The 22217-nt window shown below is 33.7% G+C and overlaps 1 protein-coding gene across 2 annotated transcripts in view; it reads right to left on the reverse strand.

Moving 5' to 3' along the window:
• The window catches only part of TBC1D32 (TBC1 domain family member 32), a 170609-nt gene that overhangs the window by 87708 nt on the left and 60684 nt on the right, over positions 1-22217 (reverse strand). For both annotated transcript variants that reach the window (XM_037520316.2, XM_037520315.2), the window contains 2 exons: positions 18360-18476; positions 8692-8780 (listed from right to left, as the gene is read on the reverse strand). In XM_037520316.2, the coding sequence (XP_037376213.1) occupies positions 8692-8780; positions 18360-18476 (206 nt within the window). The remainder of the gene's footprint in view (positions 1-8691; positions 8781-18359; positions 18477-22217) is intronic.

Below are 22217 nucleotides of genomic sequence, written 5' to 3' on the forward strand. Positions count from 1 at the left end.
GAGACTTCAACACACCACTATCAACAATGGATAGATCAACAAGACAAAAAATAAGTAAAAAACTAAAGCTCTAAATAAGGACCTAGAGCATTTGGGCTTAACAGACATCTATAGAACACTAAACCCAAAAAAAACGCAGTACACATTTTTCTCAAGCGCACACGGATCATTCTCCAGGATCGATCACATACTGGGGCACAAGACAAACATCAACAGATACACCAAGATTGAAATCATACCAACCATCTTTTCTGACCACGAAGGCATCAAACTAGAAATAAATCATAAAAAGAAGGCAAGGAACTATCCTACCTCATGGAGATTAAAAGCCACACTACTGGAAGACCACTGGACTAACGAAGAGATCAAAGAAGAAATCAAAAAATTCTTTGAATTAAATGACAAGGAGGACACCAATATCCTAAATGTATGGGATGCAGCAAAAGCAGTAATAAGAGGAAAATATATAGCAATAGAAGCTCACATCAAAAAACAAGAAAGAACTCAAAGAAACAACCTAATCTCGAAGCTCAAAGATCTAGAAAAAGAACAACAAAAAAACCCCAGAACCAGTAGAAGAAAAGAAATAATAAAAACCAAAGCAGAAATAAATGAAATTGAAACTAAAAAACAATCCAAAAGATCAATGAAACAAGAGCTGGTTCTTTGAAAAAATAAATAAAATAGACAAACCCCTAGCCAGGCTCACAAAGGAAAAAAGGGAGAAAGCACAAATACACAGAATCATAAATGAAAGAGGAGAAATCACAACGGACACAGCAGAAATCAAAAGAATAATCAGTAACTACTATGAACAGTTATATGGAAACAAGTTCAACAATCTAGAGGAGATGGACAAATTCCTACAACTCTACAATCACCCAAAGCTAGATAAAGAAGAAATAGAACACCTAAACAGACCAATTACAAGCAGCGAAATTGAAATGGTAATTAAAAACCTCCCCAAAAACAAAAGCCCAGGACCTGATGGATTTACAAATGAATTCTACCAAACATTCAGAGACGAATTAGTGCCTATCCTTCACAAACTCTTCCAAAAAATTGAGAAGGAAGGGACAATACCAAACACGTTCTATGAAGCCAATATTACACTAATACCAAAACCGAATAAGGACAACACAAAAAAGGAAAACTATAGGCCAATCTCCCTAATGAACACTGATGCAAAAATCCTCAATAAAATTTTAGCTATCAGAATCCAACAATGTATCCATAAGATAATTCACCACGACCAAGTTGGATTCATTCCAGGGGCACAAGGATGGTTTAACATCCGAAAATCAATCAACGTTATCCAACACATCAACAAAAAGAAATATAAAAACCATATGATAATATCAATAGATGCTGAGAAAGCTTTCGACAAAGTGCAACACCCATTCATGATAAAAGCCCTTGAAATTCTTGGGATACAAGGAACATACCTCAACATCATAAAGGCCATCTATGACAAGCCAACAGCCAGTATCATTCTCAATGGTGAAAAGCTGAAAGCAATTCCATTAAGATCTGGAACAAGACAAGGATGTCCACTCTCACCACTGCTTTTCAATATAATACTGGAAGTCCTAGCCAGAGCAATAAGACAAGAGAAAGACATCCAAGGAATCCAAATAGGAAAAGAAGAAGTCAAACTATCACTATTTGCAGATGATATGATAATATACATAGAGAACCCCAAAATCTCCACAGAAAAACTAATTCAACTCATCAATCAATTCAGTAAAGTGGCAGGATACAAAATCAACACGCAAAAGTCAGTAGCCTTCCTATACACAAACAATAAATCTGAAGAAGAAGAAATCAAAAAAACCACCCCTTTTATTATCGAAACAAAAAAAATCAAATATTTGGGAATAAATCTAACAAAAGAGGTAAAGGACCTATACAAAGAAAACTATAAAACACTGTTAAAAGAAATAGAAGAAGACACAAAGAAATGGAAAGACATCCCCTGCTCATGGATTGGAAGAATAAACATTATTAAAATGGCCATCCTACCAAAAGCAATATACAGATTCAATGCTATTCCAATCAAAATCTCAATGGCATTCTTCAAAGAAATAGAACAATTATTGATGAAATTCATATGGAATCACCAAAAACCCCGAATAGCCAAAGCTCTACTGAAAAAAAAAGAAGGAAATGGAGGCATCACACTCCCAGACTTCAAACTATACTACAAAGCCATAATCATCAAAACTGCATGGTATTGGAACAAGAACAGACATACAGACCAATGGAATCGAATAGAAAATCCAGAAATAAACCCACAGATCTATGGTCAACTAATCTTTGACAAAGGAGCAAAGACTATGCATTGGAGCAAAGAAAGTTTGTTCAATAAATGGTGCTGGGAAAACTGGGTCGCTACATGCAAAAGAATGAAGCTTGACCACTACCTCACACCATACACAAAAATCAACTCAAAATGGATTAAAGAACTAGACATAAGACCTGAAACCATAAAATACATAGAAGGAAATATAGGCGAAACACTACGGGATTTGCACATCAAAGACATCTTTACAGACACATCACCCAAAGCAGTGATAGTGAAGAGAAAGATAAACAGCTGGGACTACATCAAATTAAAGAGCTTCTGCACAGCAAAAGAGACAATAACAAAAACAAAGAGAAACCCCACCAACTGGGAGAACATTTTTGCACCCAACACTAATGATAAAGGACTGATCACAAAAATCTGCAAAGAGCTGATGAGACTCAGCAACAACAAAGAAAATAATCCAGTCAAAAAATGGGCAGAAGAGCTAAAAGAAACTTCTCTGAAGAGGAAATGCAAATGGCCAACAGACATATGAAAAAATGTTCAACATCACTTGTAATCAGGGAAATGCAAATCAAAACTACCATGAGATACCATCTCACACCAGTGAGAATGGCACATATTAAAAAAACTAGCAACAACAAATGTTGGCGAGGATGTGGAGAAAAAGGAACTCTTGTGCACTGTTGGTGGGAGTGCAAACTGGTCCAACCACTATGGAGAGCTGTGTGGAGATTTCTGGACCTACTAAACATAGAGCTTCCATATGATCCAGCAATTCCACTCCTAGGTATTTACCCAAAGGACACAGAAACATCAATTCCAAAGAGCACCTGCACTCCTATGTTTATAGCAGCACTGTTTACAATAGCTAAGCTTTGGAAACAACCCAAATGCCCAAAAATAGATGACTGGATCAAGAAGATGTGGTACATATATACCATGGAATATTACTCAGCATTCAAAAAAGATAAACACATGCAATTTGCAGCAACATGGATGGCACTGGAAGGGATCATGCTCAGCGAAATAAGCCAAAAAGAAAAAGAAAAATACCGGATGGTCTCACTCATAGCAGGAATCTAGAAAACTTAAATAAGGGACCAGGAAAATGAATATAAGAAAGTGAAAATCAAAATCAACAAAAAAACTATGAACCAGAGACACTTTTTGGGGGTGGGGGGCGGGAGGGGAAGGATTGGGGTCAGAATGGGGCGTTTGCAATTGTATGGGGGAATATAAAAATAAAATTTAATAAAAAAAAAAAAAAAATAACATATTAAAAAAAAAAAAAAAAAGCTATTAATAATGAATGAATATATGAGTCTTTCTCCACGAAATATACAATTTTTATATTCAAATAAAAGAGTATAACATTCCTTTAAAACCTAAAGATGGTTAAGAAAATCTCAAACTGCTAACTAAGACTTTGGCTGAGTTCCTAGGCAACAGTTTTGATCAACTAACAGATTTAGCAAATAATGTTAACCAAATAACAAAAAAATACTTTGTATTGTGGTAGACATGAAACTAAAAGAAAATGAGAAAACTCACTTAGGAAGTTTAAGTTTTTGTCAGGAAGAGGACTAAATAAAACATTAAATTTGTGTAAATGACAAAAGATGTTAAACATATGTAGGGGAAAAGCAAGATCAAAGCATCCTATGTCAAGTCATGGAGGAAGTAATGCATAAAACAAGCTTTGCCCTAAAGTCAAATTTGTATATGATGAGTAAAAGTTAAGGTAACATTCAAGACATAAGTAACAGAAGCACAATAGTGCTTCAGGGAGATAAGAAGTCTAACCAACACCATGCATTAGTTCAGGCTAAGGGAAAGGTAGGAAATAATGCATAGAGGAAAGTGATGATATATCACATAGCTCCTTGAAAGTAACACAAAGGAATCTGGAATTGCTGATTATTTAAAATGGGAATGTAGGGAGCTTTATAAAGAATGTGTTTCTTTCTGCATTAATTATCTCACTTTTTATTATTTTAATATCCAATTCTTCACTAGGTGGTGAGGTTAAAGAGAATGAGTACCGTATCTTATTTACTCATCATTACATCCCTCATATCTAGTACAGAATGTAATAAGTTCTCAATAAATATTGGCTGGATCCAACCACTATAGAAAGCTGTATGGAGGATCCTCAGTCTACTAAAAATGGAGCTACCGTATGATCCAGCAATTCCACTCTTAGGATCGATCCAAAGGACACAGAAACATTAAATCAAAAGAATGTATGCATCCCTATGTTTATTGCAGCACTATTTATAACAGGTAAGACTTGGAATCAACCCAAATGCCCAAAAATATATGACTGGATCAAGAAGATTTGGCATACATACACAACAGAACACTATTCAGCAATCAAAAAGATGAACTAATGCCATTCACAGCAACATTGATGGAACTTGAAGGGATTATGCTCAGTGAAATAAATCAGAAGGAAGAAGAAAAATACCAGATGGTTTCACTTATAGGAGGAATATAGGGGATTAAGGGGAAAAAAATGATAATAACAAAAAAAAAAAGCACAACAAAACAAAACAAGGAAAAACAGACAACTATAAATCAGAGACATTCTATGGGGTGGGAGAGAGAAAGAGATCAAAATGAGGGTGGGAAGAGCACAAGGGACTATAGTGATGGTGCACGGGTGAACTGGCAGTGGAAATCTTATTGGGACTACACCTGAGAAAAGAAAGCAAACATTGTAAGAAAAATAAATAAATAAATAAAATATCGGCTGGGTAAAGAGAGAAGAGTAAACTAAAAGAATTATAGATTATATCTACAGTCATATGTAAAGAGCACTTTATATCTATGTTATTATATCAAGAGACCTGCTCAATCTCTCCTTTGGTTAGACAGGAAAATAAGATTTCTGACTCAAAAAGAAGGAAATCGCAGGAAAATATTCTTTTAACATGATGGAGATAGGTAAGGTGGGAGGCCAATGAAAACATTAATGTCCTTAATATCATAGGCAAAAAACTTAATTAAGGTCTAAAAGTAAAATATAATGTTTAAACCAGTTGATAGTTTTTCCTGAATCTTTCTTAACTTTCATCTCTAGGGAAAAAACCACTAGAGAGAAAGAAAAAAACCAGCTTATTTAAATTATGCAATTCCTTCCATTACACTAGGCTTTTTGTTTTTGTTTTTTCCCTTCATTTTCCTTTCTATAAAATTCAGTTCAATTTTAAAAGGGAAACTACATTATGCTTTCATTTTCATGAAGCATTTTATGAAGTATTTCATGAAGTATCTCTTCCTCTGTCTGTACATGCATAGACTATGTCTAGAATGATTTTCCTGAGTGTTACTTTATTTTCAGAATTAGGCAGAATCTCTTATATTTAGTTCCCTGCATTGGTTAATTAAGATAAATTATATTTAAAAGCAAAGAAAAAATTTAAGATGACTCTCAGGATTGAGGAACTGAATAGATGATTGGGCTACTTAATGAGATGGAAATGAAAGATTTATTTTGTTTTGTAGGAGGCGATGCAAGAGTTCAGTTTAAGACTTGTTAAGCTCGTGATGTTTGAGAAATGTCTGAATTGAGATGTCACTTGCATGTATGAGTCTGGTATCACAGAATACTAGCTTAAGTTAGAAATACAAAACAAAGGTGTAAGTGGATAAACTAGGGGCAAAGTGCATAGAAATATCGTATGCCTGGGAGCAAATCCTGAGTATTCCAACATTCAGAGGTTGCTTAGAAAATGCAAAAGTGGAAAAACTCCAGGCATAGGACTGTATGGTGTCACAGAAGAAAAGGGAAGAGGATTTGCACACAAAAAGAAATGGTCCACTCTCTGAAATGCTATTAGTAGTTAACAGTAATGTGAATTAAGAAAAGATTCTACTAGATTTATCAGCATAGAAGACGAGCAGAATGTCAATGTCAAAACTAAGTAGGCTGTGGAGCCACCAGAGGTAAGCAAGTGAATACAGTTTTTAGATACATTTTGTTACGGTAAGAGGCAGAGAAACAGGACAGTGGCTATAGAGAGATGTGATGTCAGGTAAATTTTTTTTGTGTTTTTGTTTTATTGTAAATAAGGACATATAAAGCCATGTCAGTATGCTGATGCCAACAGTAGAAAGGATAGAAACAAAGAGGATAGGACTAACCAAAAGAGCAAACTTCTTGTATATCAGTCATGTGCTGTAAAATCTATAAGAATACATTGGGAAATAAAAATTTGGAAATTTTAATAGAATGTGATGCTGCTGAAAGTGAAAAATCTACATTTCACTAGGCCCCAGCCAGAGTAGCCTCATCTAAGTGCAGAGGCACACCTAAACTTATCCGCATGCTACTTCTAGATTTTTGAAGCAGAAGAAAAACAAAGTGAATGAAATAATGTAAATTCTAGACATCAAACACATTAATGAGATGATCTACCGAAGGGAATCATGCCAAAATGTACAATGAGAAACAAACAAAAACACTGTGAGAGTAAGAGAAAAAGACACAAGTAGAATGCAAAAGAAACAGAAACATGACATTTATAAAATACATAGCTATGATATAAATTATTTAATAACTGTTTGTAGCCTGATATTAGTAGGAAATTGAAAGTATATTATCCAGTTTCAATAGTAAAATTTAAAATGTATTAATTGAATGGCATTATCAGAATGAACTTAAAAATATAATGAAATAAACTCCCTGACAAAAAAAAAGCCTTGTTAAAAGACAATAAAATCAAAATACTTTTCCTCACAAAGTGATTTTGTCACTTGTCTGAATGCTGACACTATAAACAGCAAATTACTTGGCAGCATGTGAAAGACTACTTGAAAAATGAAGACAAAATTCATTTCATAGTAGAACACAAACAGCATAGAACAAGTACAGATCAAGAAACACTTGAACTACCAACACAGCCATAACTAACATTTTCATAGGGCTTACTATGTGCTACACACTGTTGTAAGCCTTTTAAATTTTTCTTATGTAATTCACATAACTCTTTGAGGTATATAATATAATTATTCTCCATTTTATATAGAGAAACCCATATCCCACCTCACACAACTGGTAAATAGCAAGCAGTTGGATGCTGCAGTCCATGTTGCTAGCTACTTATACTACACTGCTCTATATGTATCAACAGTGGGAGTAGCAAATTTCTTGTTGCAGCATAGAAATGACTCCATATGGGCATTTAAGAAAGCACACACTATACGAATTAGTATATTTTCCAGGAACATTTTATTTCTTGGATTGCTTCTTACATGTCTTAATAAAACATCACTTAAATTTTTGGCCAAAAGAATACTACCAAAAATACTATTATATAAAAGAAAACTTACAGAAAAAAAACCATTCTAAGTATCAATAGCAAAAGGCCAAATCTACATTCTATAGTTATGACTCAAAATATATACAGGAGGTTCTGCTAAATGGATTGTTTCTAGTATTCCTCAACACTGTGCTATCAGATGTATCTCATGCTATACTCTGAAGTTAAAGGTTAATATGAAAATCCATTTTGGATATAAGGCACACTATCCAAAGAACTCTAGTAGCTACAGCTCTTCTCCTACCTTTTTGATCTAGAAAGTCTTAAAGTGAAATTCAGCTATTAGTAAATGGCTAAAAAGTCTGCGTATTCTATAATCTACACTACCACCAGAGAATTCTAATTTTAGAAAAGTAATTGCCTTATTTCCTAGGTAGAACATTTTCAGTGACTCCCCCTTTATGAGTAAAAATTACTTTGCTGGTAGAAAGAGAAAATCACAAATCTATGAAAAATGGAAAATGTCTTTAATTCAGATGCTTTCAAAGGTAGCAATTTAAAGATAAGGAAGTAATATGTCTAAGTAGAGGTAAAAGATTATGACTAAAAATTCTACGAGTCTCTGTAGTCCAAACACCTCTACTCCCCTTCTCCCCTCACCATTTGACTATACTAAATAAAATATTCAAATAGAAAAATTTAAATCCTGGAAAAGCTAAAGTTAAAGAGTGTTGATTAACATCAAGGAGAAAAATTTGGTTCTCAAGGTAAATCATGCAAGTCTAGCCCTCTTTCAAGAGGATATTTTAGCAGACATCTAATAAAAAACCAATAGAGGGAAGCTCCAATTTACTCCAGAGTAAACTGAACAGTCCACAAAACACCTCAAATAAATCAAACAAAATTTGAAGATGCTATAGTTCAGAACCTAAATGCCACAAACAGAATGTAAAATAGTATAAAAATTTGATGGTTATAATTTTATCTGTAATATTATAGGTCAATAAATTACCTTTAAACTGACATTTTAAAATGAGTTTGAAGTCTTTTTCAAAGTGAAGATCATAACTATTGTTACAACAAAGAGAACATCTCAAGTAAAATTTAGCACCTTACCTTAAACCAAAGATGTGTGATTGTTCATAGTTGAATAAAGAACGAATCTTAGCTTCAGAATTCAAAATTATAAGTCTGTCAATAATATCCTGAGAAAAACAAGAATCAGACTGAGAGTATGTCTGACTGATACCATTTAAATAAAACCAAATCAAAAAAATATTTATATCTTCAGTTTTCAAACTTGGCTTTATGTTTGAATTACCAAGGGGACCAAAAAAAAAAAAGAATTTTAAAAAATACTAAGTGCTTAATTCGCAACCCTAGAGATTCTGAATCAAATGGTCTGGATGTGACCACATGAAATTAAGCATCTAACATTTACCTAAAGTAGAGAATCACTAATTTACACCCTACTCTGGTACTGTGTGAACTTCTCATGGTACCAGTTAAATACCTATTAAACTGCTAAAAATGTAAACTACTTCTATAAACAAATAGGAAATCTACAAATATGAAGTATAACCAATGGATTTGAATAGTTTAATCTAGTAACTATTCAGTTGAGATTTTGTTAATAGATATTCTTGCTCAGTTAATCAGTGGCTTCCAACCTTGTTGAACAGTAGAATCACCTAGGGAACTTTAAAAATATATAGAGATGACCAATTAAGTCACCTTCCTGCTAGCAAGACTCAAGCATTAATGTCCTTTTAAAAGCTCCTCAAATTTTTGCAATGTGTAACCAGGTTAAAAATCACTGATGCAAATACAAAAAGAACCTGATGACTGCTGGTGGCACCTAGGTCCATGTGCTAACAATTTAAGCCTACCACCAATTTTCAGCACTCTCTGAATACCTTTCTCTCTATAAATGCTTTTGCATTTATCTTTGGTCTAGGTCTAAAAAATTTATTAATAGTAAATATTTGTCTTTCTCAAAAAACTTGCTACCCTCTAATGAGTTTAAATTTGAGATATTTCTGTGATCAACAGGGCAAAAGGAGGAAGGTTTTGCTAGGTAAAGTCACACAGTATTTATTAGGTCTATGTGGGTGAAAGTACAAAGGTCAGATCAAATAAGAGGCAGGGGAATGAGTTTGCAACAGGGCGGAAATAATGGCTATCTCAAAAATCACATTTGAAAAAAACACTAATCAAAACTTAGTAAAAACTGGATTTTGTATAAATTTACCTACTGAAAATTTATACCAAATACTTGAAAATGCATTTACCATCCCATAGATCTTATAGAAATGTTTAAATACTAGCACGAGTTGATAATCAGCAAATATTACTAAAAATGAAAAATAAAGACTGCTATCTTAAAATAATCTTGCATTGTCATCTGCTTCTTAACTGGATTCTCCTTGTTTCAAACATTATGAGAGAATATAAGATGAGCTAAGCTCCTCATTCATATTCTCAGCTTCATATTCATATTCTCATTAATAGTTGCGGCTCTCTCCCAAGCCCTCTTCCCTAATCTTTCCAATCTGGCAGTCCTGATTTAGCTACAGTGATACAGCTTTCCTTGACATGCCCAGATACCTAGATACTACCAAGTATTCACTGCAGTAGGCACACAGAGAAACTTGTTTGTTATGTGATTTTTTTCAAACAAATAATTTGCTACTTAATATTGCTACTTAATATTTTTAAGAAATGATCTATCATTTTTCCATAATCTTCACAGATTAATATAGGTTTGATTATATTACTAGCCTTCTTTTACCTGGGAGAAACTTCCAATCAGTTCTGGGCACAGTACTTTCTAAAAGAATTACTATAGATTTCTCTCAATTAGTAGGGTACTAGTATAGGTGACTGTAATTTGCAGAACTATTTGATATAATAGTAAACTCAGACTATTTGATAGCTAGTTGATACTTCATGACTCTAAAGCTCTAGTTATGAAATCAAACAACTAGATAGTGTAAGAATAAAAAAGAGAATGTATTACCAACAAACTAATGGAAGAGTAGATTGCAGTGATCTATCACTGATAATGCATTTTCAAGAACAAATGTTACAGTAAATAATTTCTTCTTCAAAGAAGATTACATTGATGGATCACCACTTAGGGAAGAAAACCAAACTCCTGGGAGCCTGCCTTATGGATAACTTCAGTTTCTAAGCACTACAACGTGTGTCAATAAGACAATCAATTTCCTAAATCAAGCCGCTTCCCAGCAATAAGCTACTGCAAGTAAGACTAAGGACTCACAAACAAAAAGTGGCCTGAAACTCAGTCTTTTTAAGAGATATTGCCCACCTTAAGAGGATGTGCAATAATCAAGAAGAACAGAATAAGGCTGGAAAAACAAAGAAATATCCATTCTACGTAAATAGATACATACTCAAGTGTATGTCTATTTACAATGGTTCCAAAGAGGCTGTCTGTCCTATCTGCTCCTTTTTACTTAAGAAAGGGCCAATAACAGGTGAGGGAGAAGTCAATCCTAACATCAACATTCCTGCATCTCACCATTAGTAATGGCTTCTGACTGGTTAGCTCATAAATATCAACAAACAACATTTAGTCTGTCAAGGTCCTTTGGAATTTTTGAAAGTGAGGAGTATCTTAATCCCAACTGGTAGCTATAAAAGAATATCATAGACTAAGTGGCTTATATACAATGAAAATTGCATTTCCCACATATTGTAGAGGCTTGGAGGTCCAAGATCAAGGATCCAGAAGTTTGTGTACTGACACAGTAGGTGGGATGAGGGATATTCTGGGGTCTTTAATAAGACACCAGTCACCTTCAAATGGCCCAACCTCCAAATATAACATTGGAAATTAGGCTTCAAAATATGAATTTCAAGGGTATGAAAATATTCAGTTTACAGCAAGAAGGTAAAGGAAAAGGACATTCCTGTTTGGTGGTATAGGAAATCAAATAGAGACATCCTCCAAAACATACGTCAATGCCCTAATCCCCAGAACCACTGGTCATCACTCTATTTGGAAAAAGGATCTTTGCAAAAGTAATTAAAGGATCCTGAGAGAAGATCATCCTGGATTATCTAAGTGGGCCCTAAATCAAGTGATGCTTCCTTAGAAAGACAAGAGAGATTTAAGACAGAGAAGAGTAGAATGCAATGTGAAGAGGAGCAGGATATTGTGTTATGCAGGAACAAGTTATAAAATACATAAAACAATCAGAGGATGGACAAACTTGGAAGGAGTCTCGCCTGGAACCTTTGGAAGATAGGTTGCCCTGTTGGCACCTTGATTTCAGACTTCTGGACTCCAGAACAGTAATAAGAACAAATTTCTGTTGTTGTCAGTCTCACCCAGTTTGTGATAATATTTTATGGTAGCTCTAGGAAACTAATTCAAGTTTGTTACTAATAAAGTCAAATTGAGAACTCATAAAGTAACTGGTCTTTTCCTATAAAGAATGTCACCTGAAGAAAGGAAAATACTAATGATAATTATAGCAAACACTAAGTATTTGTCTGCCAGTGATTTAAATTTTTATATTCCATTTAATCCTCACAACAACCCTGGCAATATGATAGGAATGTTACTACATTTTAACAGAGAAGAAAACTGAGATTTAACTTGTCCAAGGTCATATAGTTTTATAAGAGGCAGAACCAGTAATCTTGTACAGTCAGTCTGGCTTCAGAATACAAAATCTTAACCATTATACTAAGTTCACCTTTGAATAAAGTCAAACTGGTGAGCAATGATTACAAAGAAACTGGCGAGGGAGACAAAAAGAGAGAACTTTCGATAAAATAAGTACAACTCCCAGTTGTCCCTCATTTTCATACAAGTTGGTTATATATGTCAACAAATTTCAATATTTGCCTACACTAATTTAAATGGAGTATTTCTAATAGCCAAGGGTATCGATCTATTACACCACTTATGTAACTGAAAGTTAAGTGACAGGCTGAAAGCAAAGGACACAGAAAGATTAATTCAAAAGGGCACCGCCACCCCTATGTTTATAGCAGCACTATTTACAACAAGTAAAACCTGGAAACAACCCAAATGCCCAAAAATAGATGACTGGATCAAGAAGATGTGGTTTATATACACAATGGAATATTACTCAGCAATCAAAAAAGATAAACTCATGCAACATGGATGGAGCTGAAAAGGATCATGCTCAGTGAAATAAGCCAGAAAGAAAAAGAAAAATACCAGATGGTCTCACTCATAGCAGGAATTTAGAAAACCTAAATAAGGGACCAGGAAAAAAACTAATTATAATAAAGTAAAAACCAAATCAACAAGCAACTATAAACCAGAGAGACACTACTGGGCGGGGGGATAAGAAGGGAGCAGGATCAAAACAAGGGTGGTGGAAATTGTATGGGGACTATAACTAAGATGAAAATGCATACATTGTGCAAAAATGAAAAATGATGTAAAAATATATAAAATTTAAAAAATTTAAAAAAAAGTATTTTGCATCACTCAACTTTAATTTACTATCGTGCAACTTGAGAATTATTCATGGGCTAGAGTTTTGGTAGATACCCAATAAAAGGCCCTGAAAAGTTAAGGGGTGGTATCACTAAAATATAAAAAAATTCTTAAAATTGAGAAAGAAGGTACTTCAAATGAAAAAAAAGCAAAAATAAATTAAAATAATATTAAGGGAAGAAATATCAATGCCCATTAAATGTATGAAGAGACATTCTTCATAATGATAAATATAATAGTGTCAAATATAAATTAACACTTCTCTCCCATCAGACAAACATCTAAACCTCAGACCACATAATCATCTAAATGAGCCTGCCAGGAAGGAAATATGCACTACAAAATCTTATTGATGGGAAAGCAGAATTATTCCCTGTGGACAGAAATCTAGCAATATATTCCAAAATTACATGTGGATTAACCTTTCAACCTAATGATCCCACGACTAGAAATCTACTATGGAAAACAGAATTCTAAGACTTCAAGAATACTAAGAATTCAAGATCCTCAAGTTTCAAATGCTAATAGGTACTGCTGTGTAGATATTTTTGAAGATGTAATTATAGTCCTTAAATAATTGACTTTAACATAGATTACAGCTCTGATCTTGTCATATGAGCCATTTAAACCCATTTTCTCTAACTGGTCACAGAAAATGGATTCAAACCATGAGAGGGATTTGACATGAGGAAGATTCTTCACTGCTGTTCTGAAGTGGGCCACAGGACAGAGACTTGAGAGCAGTGTCTGGCTGGTGGCCAGCAGGCAACAGGTACTTCAGTCCTACAACTGTGAGAAACTGAATTCTGCCAATAAAAAGATTCAGACGGGAAGTAGATTTTTCTCTACTTTGTCCAAATAAGGATTCAGCCCAGCTAGGATCTTGGTTTTGACCTTGTAATACTGTGAGCAGAAAACTCTAGCAAACAGTGCTGAAATTCTGATCAAGGAAATGGTGAGTTAATAAATAGGTGCTGTTTTATTTTGCTAAGTTTGTAGCAATCTGCTATGAAGCAATAGAAAAAATATAGATACACTGGTAAATACAATATAAGCCAAAGCTATTAATTTTGATATATTCTGTAACAGCAAAGACTTAACCCAATTGTCCACCAATTGATGACTGAATTAACTCTAAAACATCCACACAACAGAGCACTACAGATCTGTTAAAAAAAAGAATAAAGAGCTCTATATACTGCTATGGAAATCTCAAAGATACAGATGGGGGGGAAAAATGTAAAGAGCAGGACAGTGTTCATAGCATATTACCTTCTACTTTAAAAACTGGGGAAGGAGGATATATGTGGGGGAAAGGGATATATATATATATATAATATATATATATATTATAATATATATATATATTCTTTTTTAACTGAGCAATAGAAGAATAAAAAAGTAAAAATTGTTATAGAACAATGCTGTGTAATCAAAATTTCTGTAATAATGGAAATGTTCTGTGCTGTCTTACATGGTAGCCATTAATCACATAGCTAGTGGGTACCTGAAAACTTTAAATGTGAATAGTATTGAAAGGAAACGAATTACTAAGTTTATTTAATTGTGATTAAATTTGAATAGCTATGTGTGGCTATTGACTATAATACTGAAGATGAAAACAAGGGGAAAGATGAAAATGGAGATTAAAATGTAACACATTCTGTCAGTATACCTTATATATTAGAATCACATATTTTTCTATAATTTAAAAAGGGTAAAAATTAAGACAAAAAGTAAAATTAACATAACCTTTCTGAATTTAATACATTCTGAAACAATCCTATCAAGTTAGTGGTATCACTAGACAGAAAAAAGATTTACTTTATCTGAAGTGACTTTAAAACAATGTTTTTATTGTAAATCTTCAGTGGCAGATAAAGGACAAAGATGTCTTATTTCACTTTGAAACTATTATACGTACATTACACAATAAAGAAAATAAGTAATTTGTTCATGTCATCAGGAACTAAACTTTTCAGTGAAAAAAATATCAATATAGGTGCATGATTAATTTTTCTCTTTAAAAGGAGTAACAATTACTTATTCCTCTTACCGGCCCACTGATAACCCACAGTTCCTAGTACCCAGATTATAGTTTCTAAACATACTTCCTTTTAAAAGGAGCTTCCTACTAAAATGAACAAAAACTCTGAAGATGGTTGATTCCAGATCTGAACCAGAAAATGTTTACAATGAACCTGGAACTCAATGCTTTATATAAGAAAGATATCAAGCAGAAAGATATCAAGTTAACTTGATCATTAAAAACAAAAATCATGTGCATTGTATTAGAAAACTAGAGATGCATGATAATAATAATAATAATAATAATAATAATAATAAAACCTCCCTTTCAGAGATTAGTATAGCACCAATTTAGAGATTACTAAAGTACCAACTGATTACCCTGAAAATTTATAAGAAGAGACAAGCATTTAGATTCACAGAACTAGAATCACCATTTTATACCTCTAAATAAAGCAATGAATTATTATGTAATTGAGGACAAAAAGACTAGCTAATTAATAACATGGAAATAAAAAAGGGAGGGCGAACTATTTTAGAATAAAATGGACTTAAAGGACACGATGACCAAATGTAACATGTGGGACTTCTTTGCATCATGACTTGATCAACTATAAAATATTTCAGACAACAAAGGGAACTTCTGTATAGATTATAGATTATACTTTAAATGATATTAAGGGGTGAAACCTAACATTTTAGATATGTAAAATCATAATGGCATACAAGGTGATAATTCAACCCCCACCCCCCAAAAAAGCAAAAGCAAAGGAGTCTTTATCTGAAATACATAGTAGCTTACCAATAAATTGACATTATGCCCAAAATATGCTTTCTAATTATCCAGGAAAAAAGCAGGAATAAAAGACAGGAAACTGGAAAACCATGGGGGAATAGATGGACCACAACTGACAGAATGTTGACAAAAGTAGAAATTTATTGGTGGGTCTAAGGAACTTCATTATACTATGTTTTTATATTGTAAGTGTGAAGTGTCCACAACAAAAAGTAAAGGAAATCCACAATGTGCACACACTCCACACAGTTTCTTAGTACATCTTCTAGAGTACCTGCCATATCACTCCCAAAGAAAACAAAATTTCGGAATCATATCCTTCCTAACTCATTAAAAGTCTACCCATAAGAAATAATGAAACAGAACTCTAGAGCAAGTTTCTGTCTCCTTGGGAACACTGCTATGTGGAGACCCCAGGTGAAAAGATGTCTGAGCAGGAGGCAAAAACCTTTAGCTGAGGATTTGGGGGCTAAGAAGGAAGATGATGTTGATTTCAAGGTTATTGGACAGGACAGCAGTGAGGTTCACTTCAAAGTAAAAATGACAACACATTTCCAGAAAAAAAGGGGAGTTTCCAATGAATTTACTCTTGTCTCTTTGCAGGTCAACAGATTGTTGATAATCACACTCCAAAATAAATGACAAAGGGAGGCATAAGTGATTGAAGTTTTTCAGGGACAAGCAGGAGTCATTCAGTGGTTAGATTTTTTTTATCTTTTCTCTTTCCCCTCAATCTTTTTTTATTTTTTAATTGTATTTTTTTGAAATCAAGGTAATGTTGCCATATGATACCATATATGATTCTCTGGTATAGGTTCACGCCTATTCAGATTATGTCATCACACTACGAAACACTTATCTTGTAGTATTCAAAACAATTAAAAACTGGTACTGGAGCTCTTTAAAATGTTTAACAATTTGAATTCTAGTGTCCATTAACCATTATTGACTGTTCTCATTATGGTGATTTTTGATGATTAAGTCTTAGTACCCTTCATATATTGTCCTCTCCTTTTTAAAAACTACATGTGTACAAAAGAGCCCACCTGTTCCAGAATAGGACACTTTGAGGCTTGTGGTAAATAAGGTTGACCAATGTGAAGGTTCATAATGAATTTCCAATTGGCCCTAAAATTTAGGAGTGAAGCAATCACATTGCTTAAGTTATTACCTTTTAGTGGTTCATGGAGGTTTTTCAAAGAACTGAACTGTGGACAAATGGCCTTCCCTTAACTTGAAGTTATATTTAAAATGCAAAGTCATCAAGAGAGTTAGAATAACAAAACTGTTTGCAGTTAAGTGTTTTAAGAATAAACAGACAAATCCCTCCCTAAGTGGACTATGAAGATATTCAAATCTTTTAATATAAACATATTCAAATGTTGATAAAAGTAAACAATGATTAAAATCGAAGAGAACGAACAATTGAGCAACTTATTCTAGATTAAATAAAACTCACTTGTATTTGTTTTCCATGACTGGAAGGCAATAATATTAGCAATGTCTGTGCTCAATAACCATTCACTGAGCACCTAGCACATAAATAGGTGTCAAGGAGACTAAAATATCCTTACTCTCAGGCACTCCCATGATAAAGGGAGAAGACAGGAAAATAAGTGGCTAGTTACAATATTACTTAAGAAGTGCCAAGATATAAGCAAAAGAAAAATTTGGAACACTTCAAGGAAAAGATAAGAGAATATGTTTAATGATAGAAGTACTTATATTTTACTTCATATAAATTATCAAAAAATTTCCCAAAGTAAAGAAAATTTCGGAAAAACTTAAAACTTGAAAATTAAAGTGTTTAGGTTAAAAATGATTTCAAAAGTTTTTAAAAAAAGTGACCAGAAAATAAAAAGTGATGATTAAAGAACATTCAATATTAATAAAATTATGATTTACTAATGCATATGTACACATATTTACGTGTGTACTTATATATGTTTAATTCATAAACTAAAAATGAGGAACAAAATATCTGAATAATTTAAACATCATCTAGGAATATGAGTATGCATTTCAAATTAAACAAGTATGTATATACTGCCCTCATGGGGCAGTAATATGTAGTTCATGAAAATATAAGCAGAAAAATGTACTAGATTCCTTGAATATAATTTATTAATTAACCAATAAAGGTGCAGCACTTGTATAACTAATAACTTCATAAGTCATCTCATGTATATATTCATACACATGCTTCTGTTTATACCAAACCTCTTTTTCTGGTTGGGTAGAGTAGTTAACCTTCCAATAGGTGTTGCAACTGTTAGGTAGCCTAGATTAAAGATGTGATTCACAGATAATTCAGAAACTGATAATACATGTTAAATAAATCAAATCAGTCTTTAAATGTCATTAATAGTGTTTTCCTTTTTTATGTCAAACTTCCTTTTTTTACTGTAACTCTCAGTAACATTTATAAAAAGTAAACATTAAAAGAAAATTACTTACAATAACACATGTTGGTACTTCACGAAGAGAATATTCTGCTTTATTAGGAAGATCTTGATTGCCTACTAGCTCATAAACAGTAAGATAAGATAACAAGTTCACCAGTGCTAGAAAAGACTGGAGGGTGGGTATTGAGGGGAGGGAGAAAACAGTCATTTAAATGGTTTATATTTTTCTACTATATCCATGAAAGAGTCATTAATATACTCCACATAAATGTGAAAAACACACATAAGTACAAAATACTTAGCATCAACAATAACCCATGTACGGGCAAGGCACAATATACATGAGAATCAGAAATGTTTTCAATTATCACGCATCTCTTGAAAAGTTTGGTTCTGAGAAAAAAATAAAATGATCACCCTCATTTTTTGCAATGTTATATCTGCTATATAAGAAAATACACAAGACTAATACATAGGGGTTGAGAAGTAAGATGAATTCTAGCTAGTCTTACACTCAGGTCACAGAGCTACTTTTATCTTTTAATTATATTTGCTGGAAAGCAACAAATCTAGATATAATAGTTATTTTTTAAGAGTCAAGGACCTTCCTATCAAAATCAGTTCATGTTCTGGTGTAATCTTAGCAAGTTAAGCTCTCCATGGAATTTTTAAATCCCACTGTCATTTTATTAAAAGCAATCTGAAAATTTTTCACAAGCACATTTCATTCTTTGGCCTCCCTGCCCAAAAGTATTCACTTGTTGCCCATCACTAAACATCATATGTAAACTCCTTCGGGGCCTCCCCAGTGGCACAGCAGGTTGAGCACAGTGCCGTGAAGCTGTCTGTAGCCTCTGCAGTGCCAGTCCATTTCTGGCCGGCCAGGGAGATTCCCACATGGCATGGCAGACCTCTCCTGTCTCGCTCGCTGCTCCCCTCAGCAGTGTATTTCAGTCAGTCTGCCTGTTCTGTTTCCCGTTCTGTCTCTGGTAAATGCTCTCACCATTCCATGCCTCTGGCTTGTACCCCAGTGCTTGTATAAACAAATAAATCTTCAAAAAATAAATAAACTCCTTAGCATGATGTTCAAGTCACTTTACTATAATAATACCTTTCTTCTTTTCAATCTCAAAACCCTCACTTTCCATTACCCCCCCCCTTTGGTCAGTCTAAGATACCTGCGGCCTATTTCAAGTGACCACCACATATATAAACTTATCCTAAAAACATGTTCCTCCTTCTCTCCTCATTCTATGTTCCACTTTATAAGCTTTCAAAAGTTTGCCATTTCTTTTTCTAGAAGACTTTCCAATTAACACTATCCACATCTTAGAAGCCCTATTTTCTGTCAATAGTTGTGTTTACTTTGTATTGTACCAATATTAATTATATTTATTTTTAACGGTTAAATTTTCTGCTAGGCATTTAAAATTTTTAACTAGACTCAGATAAACTGAGAATCGGGCAAACTGAAAATCTTCACTAAAATATGAGCACTGAGAAAATTTAAAAGAACAGTTAATTTGGGCCTCCCCGGTGGCGCAGCGGTAGAGCACTGGGTTGCAAAGCTGCCCGCAGCCTCTGCAGCGCCGGTTCAATCCCCGGCTGCTCCCCGGCCAACGGAGGAGGGTCCCACATGGCACGCAGACCTCTCCTGCCGCCCGCTGCTGCTCCCCTCAGCAGTGTACTTCGGTCCTTCTGCCTGCTCTGCTCCCCACTCTGGCTCTGGTGAATTCTCCCATCCTCCCGCGCTTCTGACTGTACCCAGTGCTTGTATAAATAAATAAATAAATTTCTAAAAAAAAAAAAGAAGTTAATTCAATCTCAATGAGAAAATTTGTAAAACAGAAAATGACTTAGTCAAAAACAACAATCAGAAGTTGGTAGAGAAACTAATCTGTATTTTCTTATTCCAGGTAAAGGTTATTACTCATTACAAATTGCAATATAATCTTCAGAAAATACTTAACGAGGTCACCCTTGCTCAATAGCTCTTGACTGAAGACCTGTAAAATATGAGTTCATTTCATATCCCCCCTTAATATATAAAATGCAACGTTACTTAACAAACAACAGTGATTATAGTGAATATTTAACAATGTTTTTTTCAAAACCACAATTTTTTTTTAATAGAGGCATGTTTTTATTTATTTGTTTGTTTGTTTGGTTGGTTGGTTTATACATGCACTGGGTACAGTCAGAAGCGCGGGAGGGTGAGAGGATTCACCAGAGCCAGAGCGGGGAGCAGAGCAGGCAGAAGGACCGAAGCACACTGCTGAGGGGAGCAGCAGGCCGCAGGAGAGGTCTGCGTGCCATGTGGGACCCTCCTCTGGTGGCCGGGGAGAGCCAGGGATAGAACCGGCGCCGCAGAGGCCGCGGGCAGCTTCGCAACCCAGTGCTCAACCGCTGTGCCACCAGGGAGGCCCCCAAAACCACAATTTAATGGTATATATAACAACCCTCTATGTTGTCTTTAGTTTCTCATGCACAATGGTTTTTAACAAATGCTGTTATAGGTAAAAAAAGGAACTCACATTAAGTTTTTTAAAGCTTCCCTATTTTCCATAAATATTCCACAAAATGAAAGTGGAATTTGTAAACAATTCTAAGAATAAAATAATTCCCATATTCATATTTAAAGCTAATATCATTTGGATAGCAATACAATCATCATAAAGTAGAATTTAATAACCTAATTAGCATTTATTCAATGTCAATTTAAAGAGAACACTATATTAGAAGTATGCACTATAGAGAAAGAAAAATGATGTTGAGAAAGGGATACTAGAAGAATATATTTATTAATTACATATAAAATGAATTACAGGGAAATTAGAGGATTCATGTCACCTAGAAAACTACTTTAAAATTATTTCATTAATCACTAGGGTGTTAACTAGAAACATAATTAATAAAATGGATTTCATAAAATGCTAAAAAGTATAAACTAAAAAATGCTTTCTCATTTAACTATATAAATATTTCATAAACATTCTTAACAGTTCAGTAATATTTAGATACTGTTATTAAATCTTTTATACTTAAAATCTCTTTCCCATTTATTGTAACCATAAGTGATAACAAAACAACTTTTAACAAATGTACATTTTGACATTTGACATTGTCCATAAAGACATATTATTGATATATGTGATTTATAAAGACCACATTGAGGGTTTTGAATTATTTACATCTGAGGAATCATATTGGTGTTTATAGAACCTTCAGACTTCCATCTAAGAAAACAATTTGGACCACTTAAACAATCAGGTAGATGAAAACAATTGAGTAATTGTATTTGAATTAAAATACCCTGAAAGTGGAAAAAAAATAACCTGAAAGTTTTAAAGAAACTTAAGATTTCAGCAGCTTGTTTATAGGAAAAATAAATTTATTTCTCATACACTGAGCATTTTAAAAAGACATTAGCATACAGTAAAATTATGATGTGTTAAGCACTTCGAAACTGAAATATTTACAATCACTGGTTCTCACAAAAATAACACAAGATGTTGCTAATATCAGATATTAATTATATATTGAAGCCACATTTTTGTTTTCTACAATTCAAAAGACAAGATAAATTCCAAAAGAAAAAGCACCCCCTAAAGAACAATTTTTAGGACTACATTCTAACTAATAATAGTTAACACTAAGATAAGATTATTTCTAGATCACTCGGTATCTAGATTAGACTATACAATTTCTTTTTAATGAAAAGTCAGTTTACACTGACAATTCTAATTCAAAGAAGCTGAGAAAATTCCTTACTTTAAATTTAAAATAGAAACATTTCCTAGAGATTAAGAATAACCATTGTGCCAACTTATTTAAAATGTAAGAACCTATAACCACCACGTAGGTTTGCAGACCAATACACCACTAGCTTGTCCTGATGGTACAACTCTCT

The sequence above is a fragment of the Talpa occidentalis genome, unplaced genomic scaffold (assembly GCF_014898055.3).
Source record: "Talpa occidentalis isolate TD23 unplaced genomic scaffold, MPIMG_talOcc4v2.1 talOcc4.2, whole genome shotgun sequence".
Lineage (NCBI taxonomy): Eukaryota > Metazoa > Chordata > Mammalia > Eulipotyphla > Talpidae > Talpa > Talpa occidentalis.